This window comes from Brassica napus, chromosome C1 (assembly GCF_020379485.1).
Source record: "Brassica napus cultivar Da-Ae chromosome C1, Da-Ae, whole genome shotgun sequence".
NCBI lineage: Eukaryota > Viridiplantae > Streptophyta > Magnoliopsida > Brassicales > Brassicaceae > Brassica > Brassica napus.
In genome coordinates, this window is record NC_063444.1 from 35,919,471 (window position 1) to 35,940,861 (window position 21,391).

At 33.6% G+C, this 21,391-nt stretch overlaps 2 protein-coding genes and 1 long non-coding RNA gene across 6 annotated transcripts; 1 reads left to right on the plus strand and 2 right to left on the minus strand.

Annotated features, from left to right (window-relative positions):
• The first annotated feature begins 1,145 nt into the window (after window positions 1-1,145).
• On the plus strand, window positions 1,146-3,933 carry LOC106376332 (protein DETOXIFICATION 19-like). Of its 3 annotated transcripts, XM_048745715.1 has the most exons (6): window positions 1,146-2,427; window positions 2,517-2,606; window positions 2,702-2,758; window positions 2,853-3,091; window positions 3,166-3,284; window positions 3,359-3,933. In XM_048745715.1, the coding sequence occupies exons 1-6, from the start codon at window positions 2,393-2,395 to the stop codon at window positions 3,416-3,418; spliced, it is 600 nt and encodes a 199-aa protein (XP_048601672.1). In that variant the 5' UTR covers window positions 1,146-2,392; the 3' UTR covers window positions 3,419-3,933. The 3 variants fall into 3 exon arrangements, with proteins under 3 accessions (XP_048601672.1, XP_048601671.1, XP_048601673.1); XM_048745714.1 differs by having other exon boundaries at window positions 2,074-2,427; window positions 3,166-3,402; XM_048745716.1 differs by having other exon boundaries at window positions 2,074-2,422; window positions 3,166-3,402.
• A 1,114-nt stretch (window positions 3,934-5,047) lies between these two features.
• Window positions 5,048-9,666, minus strand: LOC106376879. Its single transcript, XR_007318458.1, has 7 exons — window positions 7,279-9,666; window positions 7,010-7,179; window positions 6,853-6,926; window positions 6,706-6,750; window positions 6,108-6,611; window positions 5,752-5,886; window positions 5,048-5,549 (listed from the first exon to the last, which is right to left on the minus strand). It is a non-coding gene; the product is annotated as an uncharacterized LOC106376879 (long non-coding RNA).
• Window positions 9,667-14,065: 4,399 nt separating this feature from the next.
• Window positions 14,066-18,172, minus strand: LOC106376875. Of its 2 annotated transcripts, XM_013817006.3 has the most exons (15): window positions 17,918-18,172; window positions 17,416-17,497; window positions 17,064-17,167; window positions 16,857-16,983; window positions 16,581-16,675; window positions 16,382-16,505; window positions 16,209-16,289; window positions 16,010-16,108; window positions 15,766-15,921; window positions 15,605-15,662; window positions 15,454-15,527; window positions 15,077-15,121; window positions 14,976-14,984; window positions 14,775-14,906; window positions 14,066-14,681 (listed from the first exon to the last, which is right to left on the minus strand). In XM_013817006.3, exons 1-15 carry the CDS (start codon window positions 17,953-17,955, stop codon window positions 14,298-14,300), a joined length of 1,608 nt encoding a protein of 535 aa, XP_013672460.2. In that variant the 5' UTR covers window positions 17,956-18,172; the 3' UTR covers window positions 14,066-14,297. The 2 variants fall into 2 exon arrangements, with proteins under 2 accessions (XP_013672460.2, XP_013672462.2); XM_013817008.3 differs by lacking the exon at window positions 14,976-14,984.
• Between the last annotated feature and the right edge of the window lie 3,219 nt (window positions 18,173-21,391).

A 21,391-nucleotide genomic window follows, 5' to 3' on the forward strand; every position in this document is an offset into this window, starting at 1 on the left:
CTTATCCGGTTTGACGTGACTCTCAACGAGACCACCAAAAAGAGGCTTATTTTTCTTCAGCCATTTCCAAACTCCGCGACGTTTTATTTTATCATTTATTCCTCTTATATTCCAGCAAAAAATATCTATAAAGAGGTGAAAATCAGAGGTTTAGAGGGCCTCTGGCCCTAGCTTTCCTAGCAGACTTCTTCATACTTCTGGTGATAACCTGGAGATATCGATCAGCTTCTATTTGAGGGTTGTCATCCTCCTCAGAGAAGTTGTCCGAAATAGAGGTAGTCGCATAGTCTGTCGACCCCTGTGCAGATTGTCCTGAGGAGATAAAGCCAGAGGCACTCAGATCCACAGTGAGCAGATTGTTGAGATTTGGAAGTCGAGCTTTGTCAGAGAGAGTTAGCTCTTTCTGCGGAGCTCTCGAACTAGACGGCAAAGTTTCTTGGCTAGGATTCTTCTTATCCAGGATAGATGGAGGAGGTCTGGGTTCCTTAGCAGGAGGTATATCAACAATCGGAAGCTGACTAGCAATGGGTGCCTTGTCTTTTCGAAGACTAGATTGCTTCCTGGTACAGACAGATGCGTGGTGCTTGACAGAGCCACAAATGTCACATTTTGGAGGAGCATTAGGACACTTGGAGACCGTGTGTCCTACTTTGCGACAATGGCCACAGAGGGAAGGCAACCATGGGCTAGAAACAGTAATACGAACGACTTCGCTCGAATCAAATTGAGCGTTGACTGCTTCCGGCAGAGGTGTTCTTGGATCAATAACTGTATAGAACTTAGCCACTTCAAGATTTGTGAGGTTTTCTGTGGAGGGATGGAGGCGAAGTGGATGACCAACCAGTCCTGCGATTTCCTTCAGAGCATCTGGATTGAAGAATTGCAGCGGGACTCCTGTGAAGTCAAGCCAAACAGGAACAGTAGAGAGCTCTGGCTTTTCAGCTTGAACTCCAGGGGACCATTTGGCTACAAACATGGTTTGTCCATCGACTTGCCACAAGCATTGGCTGAGGATACGTCGGCGAGCGTGAGGGCATGGAACTCTAAATAAGAATGCATGGCCATCCATCTTAGAGACCGAGATGTCTCTTCTTTGCTTGCTCCAGATGCCATTAACAATGGCATGAACAACCCCTCTAGCAGGCGGTTCCTCATAAAATTGTCCAAGAATGAAGCTATCCCATGCCTTCTTGTTTTTTTCGATGACAGAATTGGGAATCCTAACGCAAGCTTCTCCTGAGTCAAGAGTGAAAGGCGTGCCTTCAGGTTCGAGCTTCTTGGTATTAGATTTGACAAACCGTCGCCAGTGTTCTGCTGGAGATTTCGGCCCAGGGCCAGTGTTATCTTCCCTAGGCTGGGAACGTGTCGAATGTTCCTTCAGACGAGCATTTTCCACAGGTACCGGAGGAGACACATCTGTGGTTGGGCTTGGGGAGGGTGGGGGCACGAACTCTCCCTCTTCTAAGATGGCTGTGACGGCATCTACATTTTCAGAGGTTGGGTTTACAGAGACAACATCAGAAGTGGTGTCTGTGACGGCACCAGTGTAGCCGGGTGCAGGGATGCCGGCTGTGACGGCACCAGTGGGTTCAGACTCGGGGTTGGTGGCTGCAACGGCACCAATGGGTTCGGAGTCGGAGATGGTGGCTGTGACGGCACCAGAGGGTTCAACTGAGGGAACATAGGAGACATGAGCAATATCCAGAGCAGCAATAGCCAAATCAAAACTAGGGTTTTGTTGAGCCCTGTCGTAGATGGTGGCTGTGACGGCACCAGTGGGTTCGACAGAGGGCTCATCGGCTTTATCTGGAGACACGGCGGAGTCAGATAGGGCCAAAACCCGTAGATCTGAGGGGTCAGCAGCTAGATCTGAAGACGCCTTGTCAGAGAATTGAGAACCTGAGGAGTTAGAGGGGCTTGCTCCAGTGAGCTTATCTTTGGGTTTCTTCTTCTTAGTCATCGGAGCCGGGGGCGACCGACGCCGGGTAAGGCGGCGGTGGAGCGAAAACGAAAGGGATCTCAGTTTCGCCGGTGGAGGGGTGAGAGGAGAGAATATTGAAGTTTTTCAAAACAAGCTGCCCTGTATATGAAATACCAATCTCCCGGTTTACTTGCTTGCTGATTCTTACAAAACATTCTGAGATTTTGCCAAACACAATCAATCGTTACTCCTTTAGTCATCTTCTCGATTGTTCCCTTGGTGATTAATATCGGTATCGCATACGTTCTGGTCTATATTGCTGGCCTTGGATTCAATGGTGCTTCAATAGCTATATCTATTTCAACGTGGATAGCTTTTCTTTCTCTGGGAACTTATGTGATATGTTCAGACAAGTTTAAGGAAACATGGACCGGATTTTCGTTGGAGTCATTCCGTTATGCAATAATAACCATGAAATTAAGCCTCCCTTCTGTTGCTATGGTATGGTACGTCAGATCATAACCATTATCAAGAACATATGTATGACTTCATATGTTTGTCGAAGTTTTAAGAGTGGACTATGTTGATGCAACAGTTTGGAATATTGGGCGTTCCAGATTCTTGTGCTATTGGCAGGATTGATGGCGCCGAATCCAGAAATCACCACATCTTTGGTAGCTATATGGTAAGCTTTATAATATCACTATTACGTTAATTAGTGTTCTATTTCATATCAACACAAAGATGGCTCATTGTTGTGTAATGTTAAATAAATTTCAGTGTCAACACGGAAGCGGTTAGCTACATGTTAACATGCGGCCCTAGCGCAGCTGCAAGGTCAGACATCTCATCAATCGTTTCAAAATTCTGTAAATGTCCTCTCTATGAATAGAAAAATATAACTTTGAAAATGTACTAACGACTGTTGCAGTACGCGTGTGTCAAACGAGCTTGGAGCAGGAAATGTAAAAGGCGCAAAAAAAGCGACTTCTGTTACCGTTAAGTTGTCTTTAGTTCTTTCTCTCGGCCTAGTTGTTGCTTTACTTGTAGGTCACGATGGTTGGGTTGGGTTATTCAGCAGTAGTCATGTGATCAAAGAAGAGTTTACATCATTGAGATTCTTTCTTGCTGCCACAATAACTCTTGATACAGTCCAAAGTGTTCTATCAGGTAAAAGATCCTTGTTGTTTCGAATTACCAAACAAAGAAAAATTCATTTTTTCTATTTATATGTTCATCGACAGGAGTGGCCAGAGGATGCGGATGGCAACGTGTAGTCACACTTATAAATCTGGGAACTTTCTACCAGATTGGAATGCCTAGTGCAGCCTTTTGTGGTTTTAAGTTGAAGTTGTATGCCAAGGTACTCTCTTATGAGACGGTGATAAGGCAAAAATTTATATTTCTATTTTTGATTAATTGTTTTGGTGAAAACAGGGTTTGTGGATTGGTATGGTAAGTGGGATATTTTGCCAAGTTCATCACTCTTGCTTATGACAATTTTTCGGAAGTGGAAAAAGCTAGATGCTTCGGTCTGAAGATTATGTCATTGTGGACAAGATTAACAATATTATTGTTTTTTATTACTTTTGAAGCTCCTTTTTTCAAAATTTTCTCTGTTCCGGATAAATTTTGGGGCTATAGACATTTAATAAAAATGTATATTTTTAACAATTTTTGAGCATATACCTATATATATATATTATCTCTTAAAATATTAAAGACCAAAATCAATATTTTATTAGGTGTATACATAACCGGTCCTGGCTGGAATGAAAAAAAAAATGGTCCTCGAATTGGGACCGTGGTCCGAATATCCTAGATCACTCGAAAATTATCTTTGAAACTCAACTTCTTATAGAAAACCCTCAAATACTTTGGACTGGTCCTCAAATACACATATCGAGGAGGGGTATATCGTGGGGGTTGAGTGCACTTTGATCGGTAAGTAAGCGGATTAAATTGCAACAGAAAAACAACATTAAGTGTTCGACTCTAGTTACTAATCAGCAATCATTAAAATAACTAGTTCTTTCTGTGTCCGCGCTACGCGCAGATACTATGGTTATATAATTTTCGTTTTAAATTTAGTATAAATATATGATATCATTTGATAATTTTCTCTTAAAGGAATCTATAAAGTGTAAGGGGAAAAGGTAGAGATCTAGTTCATTTTAATAGATAGTAATTGGTTATGAAGTTTTGTTGTAAGAAAATTATGTTGTCCCAAATACCAAAAATTTAGGTAGGAGACTTGTATAAAACATACAATATGTTTTTATAGTACATGATGGTTACACGAACGTAATTTATTATTTTTATTTTGAGTATTTTTGAGAGTTTTAGTTGGATCCCAAGTAGAGCGATCATTTCATATATGGAAGAAGTTTAGTTTGTTTCTCCATATCAAGACTTTTATGATGTTGATGTCGAAGTAGAAGCAAGTTCCTAGTGTTGTTGCGAGGAAAAGTTTAAAAAGAAATTTAACTAAATAGTTGACTATATGATTTTTAAAAGAGATTTCTTGTTTGAATACTATAAGGAATCAGTCTTAGGTAATATAAATTGTTTGTTTGTCATAGTAGAGTATTGGTACGTGAAATATTTTATTTTTAAACTTTGAGTGCTACTGAGAGCTTTATTTGTCGTTTGATATAAAGTTGAATGATGATTCTATGTATTGAGAATTTAGTTTGTTCCTACTTATAAAGCCTTATATATAATATCAGCAGGGCCGGCTTAGATAGGGGGCGAGCAGTGCGACTGCCCCGGGCCCAATCCGTTGTCTCCATATTTCTTAATAGATAAGCGTCCGATTTTTTTAAAAAATACATGTATTTTTATATAAAAATAAAAAAGGGTCCAAATTTTTTTATATGAAAGTATTTTTTTTTATTTTCATAGATTTATTTTTAAAAATACTTCTGGTATTTTGAAAAAAAACATATTTCTATCAGATTTTTTTTTTTAAATAATAGTTTGGAAATTAAAATTTATTTTTCCCCTGGGCCTATGACACCATTGAGCCGGTCCCGAATATCAGTGGTGCTGTCAATGTAGAAACACGTTCATGGTGTCAAGGGGACAATAGTTTGCCTGTAATAGTGTAGCAAATTTTAGAAATAAGTTTGACATAATTATTTTGTTTATTATATTTTTTTATCTGATTGTGGCATGCTTAAGAATTAAGGAAATTAGTCCGTTCTATATAACATAGATTTGTTATAGACCATGAATAAGTTCAACTCAAACCTGTTTTAATTATGTTCTTATAACTTTACTTTATTTTGTCAATCTAGTTATAGGTTGTACTGAATAGTATACTGTTTTTTTACTTATTTTGCCTATGGCTTTAGACCCACTTATTGATTTTGGAAGTGAAGACGAAATCTGAACCTTGTAATAAAAAGTCCCTGAAATTCAAAGACAATTTGTAAACTAAACCACATGCACTAAGATTCAGATGCGTTGTACTTGTCCTCAATACCAGGCTCAATAGTTATGGAAGTGATCTGCTTCACTACATCGAAAGCGCTGAAGAGGTCGGTCACCTGCTTGTGTATACGGAACTTAACTCTGTCCTTTGTGTTGGTTCCTACGATACATAAAACAAAGAACTTGTAGGCTCCTGCAACATATGATAGACATGTCAATAAATGACAAACTCAGACCAAAGTCTGTTCTGAATCACATAGCGATTAAGACTCCAAAATATATAATCACTAATGTACAATGGCTGTCATAAGGTGCTCACATATAGAACACCAAGTTTAAAATAAACAAACCATTTAATATTTTTTGTCTTCGCATATATGTTTGAGAGTAAATACCTAACAATGATGAAGATCATTCATGATGTAATTCCCAGAAAAAAATCCTTGAGCAACTGGTTTGTATTGTTCCAGAAAACATACAACAAATCCTTGATACTCCTCACACGAAACACATGAATATTGATGGAGAACCTATCATAGACCATATCTAGTTGATGAAATAGTTAGATTAATCCTACTGCAATGATAGTAAATCAGACTGAAACATATAAATAATATATATATATATATATATATATATATATATATATATATATATATATATTCCAATGTATACAGTGTGAAACACTAAGCTGGATTCCTTAGATTCTGACTCCAAGTGTCATATATTACAGTGAAATTTGTAATCGTACCTTTCTTTGTTTTCTTTCTGGTTCGCAGCTTCACCACCTCTTTATTTGGCCTCCTCTTCGGCTCTTCCACACATGCGTGATCACAACCATTCAACCACAATACAAAACGGAAAATCCACATGGAACCAAAATAACCCATACAAACCAGCTATAGAATAAGAGAGACATTTGCGACAAAAAGAGGAAAAAGAGTAACACAAACAATGTAGTTTCAAGACTTTTGCCTACTAAAAGCTGACTAAAAATGCAATGTTACCTTTTTCTAGAGAGAGCAGTTAGCCCCCCACCCCCTTTCTTTTTGTTTTATAGCTGCTTTGTTAATGCATCCCAATTCAACTTTGGAATCATCAAAACAGGTACTTTGTTTAAGAATAAAGTCTCTACAATGAACCAGTAGATATGCAGTATAGAAAATGGGTTATACCTCACGAAGATCACTCATAGCAGTATCTGAAGGTGCAACCCTTAGCTCAAGTATCAAAATATGTCAGAGATCTTTACGCCCTATGAGTATCATATTTCGAAAGAACAACATCAACTAAACGAAGGAAAGAAAAAAAAACAAAAAAGGTTTAATAAGGGAAAAACAATAGATTACCTTGATAGCATAATATTGTCCATCAACAGAGGTTTGATATAAAATCTGTTGTAAATGTCAAAACAAAAAAAAAAGTTATTGGATGCTTTTGAGGGATACATTTAAAAGGATCTTCCTAGGTATTGTAAATGTGAGTAACACACTTACTACTTGGCTAGCTACAGATCAAATATTCACTGGTCAACAACATACTCATTGATCATCTTATTACCATCTTCATCCTGAAAATCAGACAAAAATAAATAAATTTGACATTAGACACACCATGGGATATTTTGACTAAGCAATAGTTATAAATGCGTACACTTGCTAGGCCTAGGATATAAGGGATAGAGAGAAAGAGAAGCAAAAGAAGTGGCTTTAGCTCTCCAAAAATAAGTTGGTTAGTTACTTCCACTGTAACTTGTCCGCAGATCGTTTAAAGCAAGCTAATCCTCTTAACAGCTGAAGTGAACACGGATAGCTTGTGATCAGCTGTGTGAAAGAAAAGTAAGAAAAACTACTTTAGAAGCACAATATGAAACCACATCTGAAGAGAGAATTTTCTTTAAAAATGCTTGCCAAAGAGATCACCTCTGAGTCCATAGTTGTCTTCAAAATTTTCAAGTGAATGGAAGCTGAACCTGTCTACGTCAATATCCACTCGGTTATCTTGAAGCTCCGAAAGGATAGAGTTGTGCGGGAGAAAAATGTTTAAAGCAATAAAATAAATCAACACATCAGTTCATGTTTAGTTAATGGGAACGAATCGATGAAATCTAAAGCAATAAAATAAATCAACACAACAGTTCATGTCTAACCTGTTCATCAATAAGCAGGAGCACTAAACCAATTAAAAATGCTCCCTTGCCGTGTAGCTCGCTGCCCATAAATGAGTTAGCCTCCGATTGTCCCAATCTGGGACCGACCTCGTTGAAGAACATAACATAGCTGTCAGTGCCTTGCCGGTTGATCTGGACGTTTGATTTGCAGTCGCGGAGGAAGTTACGGTCTTTTTGTTGGTCTTGTGGTCGCTGGAGATTGAAGAGTTTCCTTTGGGTTCCATCGGGATGATTGTCTGAGAGAAGCTTATCAATTTTAATCGAGACATAAGCTAAGAAATGAGATTTATAAATAGACAAATGGAAAGGAAGGTGAAAAGAATACATTGAATAAGTTCAAGCAAGGTTTGATTAGAGCAGCTAGTGGTGAAGGTATGCGTTGAAACAGATTTGGAGAGAAGAGTAATGGAAGATGTGGAGGTCGAAAAGTAAGAGAAGAACGGCGGAATCATCAAAGAGAGAAGAGAGAATGAGTCGATAAAGCTAAGAGACGAAGCCCAAACAAAATAAGGAAAGGTAAAAGAAGAAGTCCAAAACAAAATACGAACCCCAAATCAAATCAAGATTAATCAAAGATGACATGGATGATTGTTGCAATATTAGTGGCTGATTTTTTCATCTGACATTGACATGCTAAGAGGATTTCATATTCCTCTTTTAATATTGTTAGATGGTAAGAATGAAGAGAGAAAAATGAATAGAAACAAAGTAAGAAGAATTAAAAAGATTCAGTGTACATTACTAAACTTTTACTCTTATATTAAAGAGCTATTTGCACAATAAATACCAACTATAGAAACGTTGGTCCAACCGTGAGACCCATGTCCAAAGCTTGTGAAATGACCACCGTACCCCTATTCTTTTGTTGGTTTACAGAAAAAAACGTGAGTTTTAATCTATATATACAAAAAACGTAAATATTTGTGTAGCCTGTGCGGATCTAAAATTAGCCAGCAAATACTGACCAACACGGCAACATTAGTTGACGATATCTTTTGAAGATTTGATTATTACATATACAAATATACATACCATGCAATCGATATACCACAACGATCAATACACCGCTTCACATGAATTTGTTTCTCTATTTGGGAGTTAATTTGACATAATTTTAATTTTTATATAAATCAACTCTATAAACCATGGTATTTTACATAAAGAAGATGCTGTATGATCATGTGATGACCCGCAACTTCACTTACCTCTCACGAGAAATCATAGGTGTTTTACGAGCAACAGTCTCAGTTAAAAGCTTTTGTTTCTTCACAAGCCGGAATTTCATCTCTGGCAAGATTCCGGCGAGTCATATCGAGGTTCACTGTGTCAGAACACTCCATTTGAGCTACACTAAGCTCAAAAGCCATAGCTTCACTGGCTCACTCTCTCCTTCATCCTTACCTCAGTCGCTGCAATATATCTCACTTACCTAAAACCAGTTAACCGGACCGGTGGACTGGGTTTTACTTTGGTTAAACCAACTTAACTACATTGATCTAGCTTAAACAGGCTAATCGGCACAATTCTTGATCAAATCTTCGCCTTTCCAATTACAAGTCTCCAATTACAACACCATTTCTTCGCAGTTTCTTTTACGGATCGATTCCCTCGACAAATCAACTAATCAAAAGTCATTAAATATAAAACTATTTAACATCTAATATATAAATTATCCTGACAATTCATATAAATTAGACGGTCAAGACTATTTTACAATTGATAAAATATAACATGTATCTGTCATAGTTTATGTGATTCAGATATGTATGTGATGTAATTATTCACTTATTTTTAATGGTATAAGTTATCCGGATAAGTCATATACATTAGACAGTCTATGTGATTCATACATGTATGTAATGTATACCAATTATCCTGTTATCTTTAATGGTGGTTGGTTATTTAAGTTAATGGTCGGCTAACTTAAATAATTATGCGGACATTATTATTGTTACTTGGATTTTCGATCACTAAAAAATTATCGCTGCAGACTCAAATTCGTAGATTATTCTCGTAACTCCTAATTTAAGTAATTTATATCAATTATCCATATATCATTATTCTTAGTTAGATTTTTTGGTTAGTAATCGTTTATCACTTTTAGGCCTTGATTGGTAGAGCATTAGCAATAGCAGTAGCAGTATGCTATAGAAAGAGTATGCTGCTGGAGCTGTATGCTTTTGCTAAATTGTTTAATAGGATGATTGGTAGAGCAGTATGAGTATGATATTTAAAATTATTATAAAAATTAGTTTATAATATATAATATATTTATTTTTAATGAATATATTTCTAATATATATATAAATATATTAACATATAAAATTAACAAGATATAAAATTAATCTATTTTATTTAATAATTTAAAAATTATGTTTATATCGAAAAAATATTATTTTAAAATAAATTTTATAATTAAAATATCTATTTTTAAACATGACATTTCACATTTGAAGTAAATTAAATTATATAAATTAAATTATATTTTAAATGTGAAATACTATTTAAAAAAATATTTTTATTGTAAATTAATTTTAGAAATCAAAAATTTTATTTCTGGATATAAAAATAATTTTATGATATTATTAAATAAAATAAATGAATTAATTATATATTTTCTTTAATTTTATAAATTATAAATGCAAATGTTCTTTTAAAAGCTTCATTTGAGAACATTGGCCAGACAGCATTTGGAAAACATTATCATTTAGTAAATGCTTCTCTAAATGCTTTTCTAACAATTGTTGATTGGATAATGTAGAGCATAGTGGTAATGCTAATGCTCTACCAACGAAGGCCTAGACTCAAACCCAATAATTATTCAAGCAGTTGATGTAGTGTTTGTTAGTTCATATTACTAATTGTGCCACCCAATGTAACTTTTTAATTGTATGAAATATATACAAATGTCTGAGCATAATACATGAGTTCAGAAGAACATATAAAGAACAAAATAAAATGATGTTTGTTAATCATCCCAACAAGCAATGTTGGATTATGAATAAAACAGCAAGAAAAAACATTATTGGCAAATATTCTCATAGCTAGTCTTCCAGACGAAGGAGAGAGCAAGAATGAAAATATCTACGCCATTGTAACTCAGAGGTCGTAACTTGTTGTAGTCTTCTTGATCCAAAACTTAAAATAACATATGATTTAAAGCATTATTAGCTCGATAAAACTTTATAAGTATAACTAATTATATTATTAGCAGTCATTTGAAAATGACACAATAAATTAGACGGAAACCTTTACACCATGAATACTTCTCCCAAGGTTGATGTAAAATACATGGTTTCCTTGTGCAAGTCTCACTCTTCTACAGAACTGAGGTCAACAAAGATCAAACACACCCATACCTCGTTCATGCATCTATGACTTCAAATCATCAGAGAATCCTGAAGTTGACCCAAGAGTCCAAAAGGGGAAGCTGGAAAAGGTGAGAAGCTTTCATCGCAAAGCTTCAGCGGATCTGAGGATGAAGATCAATACAAATCTCGCCATGGGGACAAAACCTCCAAATAGATCTACAAGATAGGGCTAAAAATCCAACAAAAAAAAAGAACCGGATCTACCAAAACAGAGAAACACAAAAAAAAAAAAATCAAAGAGGCACAATGCCAAGGTTATAACAAATACATTAGCTCATTTATATTAGAAATTCGTTAAGAAAAAATTGATCAATGCAAGACATATTAAAAATGTATTACTCCATTTAAATTTTAAAATAAATACAAGACACACAAAATAACAAATTATTCTATTTTTAATCTTTGATCATTCTTAGTTTTATTTATATTAAAAATTCATTTGAGTATCGAATATTAAATACAAAAATACAATTTTATATGAAAGTATGTTATTTCGTAAAACAAAATTATAAATAAACGTAATACATTTTAATGTTACAAGGATTGTTTTATCAAAAGAAATATTGCCTTTAGAAATCAAGCATTTCGTTATAATACGGATTTATTATAAATATATATTTTTATTTTGTCTTTTATATTATTCTCCACAAATCTAAAAACATGAATATATAAACATCTCAAATTAATACTTTAACTGCTTTATTTCAAAATATTCAAACAGAAATCTAAAATTATACGCATGTAATAAAACTAAAAATTGATATTTCTCATAATTTATTTTCATCAACTTTTAAATTATATAAATTAAAAAATATTATATAGAATACTGATTAAGTTTTTTTCTTAAAATTCAAAACTTAAATTTAAAACTAACTAAAATAAATAATGTACACATATTAAGCTAAAAATATTTAAGAATTAAAATACAAAATAATGGATAAAATTATAAATTTTATTAAATAAAATTTACTGATAAAATAAGCCCACATTTTAAAAATGGGGGGTCAAAACATAGTTCTTCATTAAAATTAAATGAAGGAAAATGAAGGCATATTGTCAAACATATTATATTCATAGTACCATTTTTCATGTTTATACTAAATATTTTTACCTTCACTTTTAATGAAAGGTAAAAAATATTTATAACCCTAAAATTAACTTTGACCAAAAAAAAATTCTAGGATTAACTAATCTAAACTTGTAATCTCAACTCTAAATCCTAAACTTTGAAACATCAACCCTAGACCCTAAAACATTAACACTAAACCCTAAACCCTAAACCCTAAACCCTAAACCTTCAACTCTAAACCCTAAAACATCAACTCTAAACCCTTAAACCCCAAACCTTCAACTCTAAACTCTAAACCCTAAACTCTCAACTCTAAACCCTAAACCTTATATTTTTTCGAAATTACTTTAAACCCTAAACCCTAAAACCATAAAAGACAATCTCGTCTGAAGAAACGTTCTTGTATTAGGCTGAGAAAAGATGAGAAGACGATCGAAATAGACACCGGTTCTTTTTGAGAAGCTGACTGATGACGTTGCATAAATATGATTTCTTATTGGTTGATTTTTAAAACTGACGTGGACACTTTCTCTACTCACCTTATTCCCCTTTTATTTATTTTTAAATAGAGTGGTTTTAGGGTTTAGAGTTGAGAGGTGAGATAAGGTTTAGGGTTTAGAGTTGATGTTTTAGAATTTAGGGTTTAGAGTTGATGTTTTAGGGTTTAAGGTTTAAGGTTTAGAGTTGATGGTTTAGGGCTTAGGGTTAAGAGATGAGGTTTTAGGGTTTAGGGTTCAAATTTTGAAAAAATAGGGTTTAGGTTTAGGGTTGAGTTTTAGGGTTTAGGGTTCGGATTTCAAAATAGTATAATTCGAAAAAAATTAAAAAAATTATCTTTTATTTTTAAAATTATTTTTATTTATTTATTATATATATAGAGAACAATAGTATAATAGTCTTTTACCATTTAATTAAGAAGGTATTTTTGAAAATGTCTCTTTATTGGTGATAAATATGAATAATGGTATCACCAAATTGGTAAAATTGAAAATTAGCCGACAATGAACTATGGGAAATTTCCAAAAATATTACATTCATAGTACTACTTTTCATGTTTACACTAACCACTTTTATCTTCACTTTTTAATGAATGGTAAAAGACATTTATAACTCTAAAGTTAACTAATGTAGACTTAGAGTTTAGAGTTCAAGGGTGAAGTAGGGTTTTTGGAATTCGAAATTTAAGATTCTAATAAATTTATAAATAAATACTTAAAAATATAAAAATAATTAAAAAAATAGTTTCAAAAATAATTTTCGATTTTCAAAAAGAAACTTTGGAAAAAAAAATTCTAAAAAAAATTAAGAAAAAAAAGAAATTTATAAAAAAGTTTGAATTTGAAAAAGTATAATTCGAAAACATAAAAAAAATTATTTATTATTTATTTAAATAATTATTATATATATATATATATATAACAAGCGTATAAGAGTCTTTTGCCAATTAATGAAGAATGTATTTTGAAAATATCTCTTTAGTAGTGGTGGTAAACATGAATAACGGTAATAAATAAATGGTAAACATGAAAATTCTCCATGAATTATATGTAACAAAATTTCTCATAAATGATGTAAATTTTAAGAAATGAATATGAATTTATTATACCTATTAATTCCTCATGTCATCATTTAGAGCCTTTTGTTTTGCAACAACCTCTTTTTTACATAGCTTCAAGAATACTTTTCTTATTAATGGTGATTGTTATACATATGACTATATATATAATATTTTTTACAAAGAGAAATGAATAGTTGACAGGGTTAAGTGTTGGCATTTGAGACATTCTGTGGACAAGCCTTTGGTGCAAAAAGCTACTGAAGTTCTATAATCACCTTGCATCGTCTCATTAGTCTTCACCATCCTCATCTCACAAATAAAACAAAACATCACAAACAAGCAAAACATAAATTTTGCTTTGACAAGTGGCTCTGACTTCTAACTCTAAACTAGTGGCTCGCCACATGCTTTGTGTTGCTATTTAATAACTTGTTGCTACTTAGCTTCCTTATTTAATTCATGGACTAACAAAGTCCAGCATCACTCCAGAACTTAACTTTGAAACCAACTTATTGTCCTCAAGAAACAAGGCAGAAAGCAGTACAATGAAAAAATATAATTGAATCATCATATGAAGTAAACTTTAGCAAATACGTGGAATGAACAAAGTGCAGACCCAAGAATACAAACATTTGAATGAAAACCATAACCAAAGCCAAAGAAAGTTAACCTATCATGAACAAATCTTTGAAAAAGAAACCAACTATTGTTTTGGACATATATGCATTTGCATTGACTTCACCCAGTTTCAAAATCAAACTCAATAACTGGAACTATTTGCTGTTTTTGAAGAAGTTGAAATCCCATTTACTACTACTACTACGTTCAACTGTCACCGTGGGCTTTGCAACCGCTGACATGTCACCTGTCTCGCTCGAAGAGCCAGGCACAGCTAGAGAAGCCGGCGACTCACTTGGTGCACTGGACTCGGAAGAAGATGGTAATAATGCATCCCCGCTAAGTGTTGCAGGACTGGAAACAGAATCAGTCTCTGGTTGAATCGCTTGAGTTAAAGTTGATCCTTCCCTAGGAAGGAAGGACTGTTGTGCAGTTCCAAAAGCATTGTTTCCGTAAACTCTCCTCTCCGGAGCTTCTTTATTCTCAAGACTTTGCACTTCCAAGTCCTTCAATGATTCCATCACCGCTCTCATAAGCATCTGAAATCTCCAGTAAATAACATTATTAAATGAATGTCAAAATAAGAACATGAGACATATTAGTAAAAGAATGTCTGCTTTTCGATCTCTCACCCTTTCTTCTTCCTCAGCATTAGATGGGATGTCCTCCAAGTGATATTCTACATCTTCATCGCCGTTTAACAAATCAAAGCTTATCATATCAGGAGATGATGAACTCTCACGGCCATCATGATTCTCTTTTTCCTGAAACCAAATCATCATGTCACATTCGTCTCTTTTATTTCCTGTTTACAAAGAATATAAGATGGTCACCATGCACATCTGTTAACATGGTGACTCGGTGAGTAGAAGCAACCAATAAAACCAACACAAGAATGGCAAATAAGAAAAAGGAAGAGAAACTGATCTTATACCTTAGTTTGGGATGGAGAACCGTTAGATGTAACGTTCGAAGGAACCTGATGGAAGTAAATACAAAAACCCATAAAAAAAAAAGATGGAGAAAGCTTAAAATTACAACCCATAAACTTGTGGCCTTGGGAAGTATTTTAGAAGTAACAAGTGACTCCACTATATGTCATAAGCTTTTAAACTCTTTCTTTAAGGTTTATATAATCAGTAGATTGACATGGTGTTTTAAAATCTTGCATCAGGAACGTTAAGGGGACAAACTGATTGCTTATTATCAGAAAAATGGAAAACCAAACACCCAAACCTATGCGACAAAACTGTCTTAATGGGCATTAGCAATTTAAAAAAAAAGCTCAAGATTAGTCAAAGAATTACTGACATCTGTGCGACTCATTGGTCTTTTTGTACGGACTTCATTAATTGCGTCAGAGATGCCGCTACTCGAGGCTAAACCTGAATAGTGACCAAAAAGATATGTCACGTACGTTTGAGCTCAAAATATCAGAAATTCAAGAGTATGTATGACTCACTTTTCTGCATTGAGGATTGTGGAATAGTTGTGTCATGCATACTACTACTCCAACCGCCCTGAACAAAAAAAAAAGAATAGACATCAATATTGATTAGAGAAGAAAAATAAAATAAAATAAAATAAAACAGTCATACGATGCGCCATGGCTGGTTGCATTACCTTTGCAAAGTAATCATCCAATGGGTCATATAATGTTGGACCCACCACCTCTGGAGGTTGAAGGACGTTATGGAAAAATATATTTATCGAATCAATAAAGAACTGAGGCCTTGGTGAGTTATGGTCACCCTCAAACTTTACGATATTTTTGTCTCCCTACAAAATAATCATGAATACAAATCACATAGAAGCTATAGCTATAGAAGAAGAGAACATATAAAGACGAAGAAGGCTATCAACTTACTACGTAGGCTTCATATATTCGATCTGAATGATGAGGACGGATAAAGTCATCATTCAAGGCATGTCCAAATAAAACCGGAACAAAACTAGATTTTGCCACCTGCAGCAATGGAAGATAAATTAACCAACCACCATCAGCATCAGCATCATGATCACGACAAGCAAAAAATGCTTGTTATAGCTTTTTATGAACACACAACCTTGATGGTGTTCAGATCCATTATATCAAACTTGGCTTTTTTCTGAATAGCTCTACGCATAAACTGTATTGCAAATTTCACCTGAATATACAGTGGAAGGAGATTAAAAAACAAAAGCAACGTGGAAGACAGAAAGAGAATCCGACAAGGAAACATAAAATAAAATTACTTACAGTGAACTTTGGTAGAGGGAATTTATAAGTATCTACAAGTTCCATCATCAGATCAACCAAATCGGAGAAGGGGCTGTCTAGTATCATTCCTGCAATGGAAGGATCCTCAGCTCCATACATCAAGCTGTAAACAGAGAGGATGATTCAATAACAGTTTAGCATGCAGGACCACGTGATTGCAAGAGACAGAAGAAGGAACCTAGTTACAGCACCCATCGAACGCCCCCATAACCCAATCAGGGATATATTTCCATCCTGCCGCAAATACTCAACCACAGCCTTCAGATCATCCTTCTGCAACCACTCCCAACAAAATATTTAACTAACTTTTGTAAGGAAGAATGATCACTCATTTCTCAATAAGCAGTGACTGAACATGAACTATAGTTTCTATACCAACCAGATCAAGTGGAATATGTCTTCATAAAGATAAAATTTGGACAAACATGTCTACACCAAAGTAACAAGGACTTACTTCGTTCCAGCCCAAGGTGACATGTTCCCCGCCAGAGAGACCAGATCCGGAAAAGTCAAGAGTGAAAACTGTGATGTTTGAAAGAAGCAGCACAACTGCGGCTTCACTACCATCCGCTCTACATCCACTGAATGATGGGAAATTGCAGTACCATTAAGAAATACTAAAAATGAAGTTAAACATATTCGTGATTCACTGTGTGTGTACCTGTTTCCATGGCAATAAATAACACAGGGCAAAGGCTTCCCTTCAGGGAGTTCAACAGGCATGTAATGACTACACTGGAGAACATCTCCTCTACTGTTTTTAACCTGCTATGCCATTCGATTTAATTAACAAGTAAAGAAAACAATTTTAAATAGCTAATGGAAACACTTTTGACTACTTCCATATGCTACTTATAGGTACAGAAACTATATAGAGACACCTTACTTGAATAAATGAGATATGACTTTCCAAGAAGAACACCTATAGGGACCTACCTACCTAAGTCCCGTTTATTACTAGAAACAAATGAAGTTTTATAAGCTAAGAAACAAATGAAGAAAGGATTGGTTACCTCTAAATCTTTCCTGTGATACCATCTGCCTTTCATCATGAAATCCTTTTCCAAGAGATCATGTTCAGGGTCGTACTCAGCTCTGCCTCACACACACAAAAGTCAAAATATAAACTAAGCTGACAATTTATTGATGGATTGTTTGTAATATCTTTCTCTCCAACCTAGTAAACAGTTGAGTCATGTCAAAAAGAAAAAACATGGACACGTTCTTGAATGATTATAAGAAGATTCAGAATTAGGACCCAGTAGAATCTGAATAGTAACTAACTCTTCTGAGAGAGAGAGAGAGAGAGAGATCACGTGTGTGACAAAAGAGCAAAAAAAAAAAAAAAAATTGATTCTTTTGATGAGACGAAGAAGAGGGTCAATTAAAACTACTTTTGTCAGGGAATCTCAAAATTCAGAGGAAACCCAATCCCTAAGACGATTGAATCTCGAAATGGAAATCGAAAGACAAAAACTTTCAAAATCAAATCGTAATTAAACGAGGTTCGTTCACCTTGGAGGTCGAATGATGAAGTTGACAAATTGCTCCATCTCGAGGAACCGAATCGAATCACTCTTTTCTCATATACGTTCTCTCGATTGGCAATTCGAAGAAACGCTAAACGAGATAATTCGATTAATTTAAATCTACAACTTCGCCTGAAGAAACCCTAATTGAAAGAGACGAAGAAGCTTTCGTACGGATTTTGTTCTTGTTATTGTTGAGGCTCGACTCTTGTTTGCTTTTTACAGGTACAAAATAATAATTATTTAAATCTTGATACATAATTATTTTTATATTATAATTAAGTCAAATCAAATCAAATCAATTTTATTTATCGTTTAAAATGTGTATGTATTTTAAATAAACATTAAAAAATAAAACAATACGTAAGAAGTTCCATGCATAAGTAGCTGATATATTTTTAGAAGCTCATGAACACATATCAATATTTACAATAATTAAAATACTTTTTAAATTCTAAATAAATTTATGTCTTTGATTTATTGAATGGAAACTGAAATTTATTTTAAATAATTTTAAAAAAGAGAATTCAGATTTGCTTTGGTATTTTGATTATGGTTCTATTCAGTTCGTCAAACATAAAAACATAAAATTCAAAAACAAATTTAATATTAAGAAAACAAATAACTTCAATAATGATAAAATATAATATATCTACCTCATGAAACTATTTTGTAACTATTTTATCAAACGATATTTATTTTTAAAATTTATTTTTAGTGTTTTTAATATCTCTTAAAAATAACCAATAAAAAAATTGTGATTGTATTTGAAAATAATATTATATAAAGAAAATATAATTTATCCATATTTTTTTTGGTAATTGAAAGATATTATAGTCAACTAAATATATGAAAAATAAATAAAACATTTCAATAATACTAATTATAAACTATTTTTAGTCAATTAAACACATAGAAGTTTATGTTGCTTAATTATTTTATGTAATCATCTAACAAAATATATAGATATATAAAAATAATTATATTACTTTGACTGTTTTTGTATTGTTTGAAATTATGTTTTAAAAGAAATAATTTTTTTTTCTAATATCAAGATTATCAGTGTAAATTGTTTTTTAATGAAATCACATTATATACAAATTTATATTTTTCATCTAAGAAAATATAGATATATAGAAAGTATTTTATTACTTCAAAAGTATATTTTATGTTATTTAAAAATATTTTTTAAATGTAATATTACTATTTTGTGAACTTCACTTTTTTATGAAATCATATTATATATACATATATTTTCATTTTTCAATTCGTTTTTTAACTTTATTATATGTATATGTTTTTGGAAAATTTTAAAAAGGAAACTAAATAAAACAATAAATAATAGTATTTTAAATGTAACACTTTTAATTCTTTAAATGTATCAATGTAATCAACCATCGTGAGAATTAACGTGAGAGCGACACATAGGAAACTGACTTTTCAAATAATAATATAGAGATTTTTTAATTTCTGTTAACATATTTTATCTTTAAAATATTTAAACTCTTTCATAATCACTCCTTCAATAAACCCCGGAAAAAGTAAATAAAATCCTTGGATAAAAAGTAAATAAAATCTAATAATTTTTTTACATCAGTTTTAAAAATACGTTATTTATTTTTATTCCATACTGGATTTGTTACTAATTTATTACAGTAGATTGCTATATATTTCATTTACTTTGGTCAAATGATTCAATAATATTATCTTCTGCTTAATTATTTATGTAACTATACTAATCTATATTATAATAAATCAGTTTTTGCTCACTCCTCAGCGTGTCACGTCATCGTTTTGTGGGTTCCATTTTTAAAAAGTGTAAAAAAGTGTCAAGTCCATGGCTCATTGAGATATAAACATCAACATTTATACCACTAAGCTAACTGATACCTTTGTACATTGATGGCCGAACCTAATATATATTTGTGAAGGTCGGAAGCCCTTGCTTCTTCGGCTTCCTCTGAGGGTCGGACCTACAAGTGTATTATGGGTTTCATTTTTAAATGGGATTCATCACGTTATATTGAAAAAAACTTAAGTTTGCAACAATTATGGTTTTCCTATATTGTAAACTGTTGTAGTTTAATATGAGTTCTTTTCATTATTGTCTCAAACAAGTCTGAGTTACAGAGTTGCGCCGTGTGTATGTTCGTAATCTATTTTTTCACCGGTGAACTCTTCATGTCCCCATCTTAAATCGCTTGATCATAAATGTTCCTGATTTGTAGCCCCTCTGTAAACCATATATATATGATTCTCATCTTTGATGAACTCAATCTGCATCTCCACAAAACTCATTGATTCCTCTTAGCTTTAACCATCTTCTAGAAAATGTTTCTCTCTGCTTCTCCAGTTCGTCAAACCGGCGTCCCGGCATCCGTCACTCAACCTTCAAGTCTCTCCGTCTTGGTCTTAGTAGTCAGAGGATAGCCTCTGGCTTCCTCCGCTTCTGGGATTCCCTGAACTTCAAGAAAGACAGAGAGTTTGTGGGAATCACGGTTCTTTTCCTCGATGAAAAGGTAAGTTAATCTTCGATCTATCACACTTATTTAACATAAATGTTTTAATTTATTTCTTGATTCTTTGTTGGATAATACTATTTGCAGATTCCGTGATTCATGGGTTTACTCCCGTCGGACGTGCTAATCATTATATGCCATCTTTGAAAGCAGATTCCATTGTGAAAGTCGATCGTTTTGAGGTTGCTAGGTGCTCCAAGTGATTGCGAACACAAACCTAGAAATTGGTAAACATAGCATATTTGGTAGCTCCAAGCAAGATTACAATCAGACAAATTCAAGTGGAATGACATACCAACAACTGAAACTGATAATTAGTCAACAACTTATCCCATATTTTCCTTATCTGAAAAAATTTATTGTGTTTCTGATCTATTTTTTCATCTACGCAACTTTAGCCTCTATCATGGATAGCTCTCTCCCAAGAATTGCATTGACTATGGTTTCTGGGAAGAAAAAGATCTTGCTCCTGAAAAAAGACCGTGACAACCCTGTTGTAAGATTTTAGTTTGTGCAGAACAAAAAACCTTGATTTATTTTCTATTTAGTATAGTGATAGTTGTTGACAATCATTAGTTATTTGCCAATATGTTTTTTATGCGGCATTTCAGAACTCTCCATTCCAAGCGGAACAGCAGATGGAAGCTAATTTTTCCGGAAGCTCCTCGACTTCAAAACAGAATCAGAAGATAGATGTTGGTTGGAGGTTAATCAAGGGAATACTTCAGAGAAGTAAGACGGCCTAGCCAGACTTCATCTTTTGTACAGTCTGAGCAAAGAGTGGAACCCACAAAACACGAAAGAAGAAAAAACAAAACACGAAATTAACATATTCAGATCTTCTCTCTTGCATGTCTAACATCTGGCGCCGACGAAACTCAACACCCATGGCAAACGAAACTGATGCAAGTAAACCTCTCATCAATCATGTTTAAAATCAA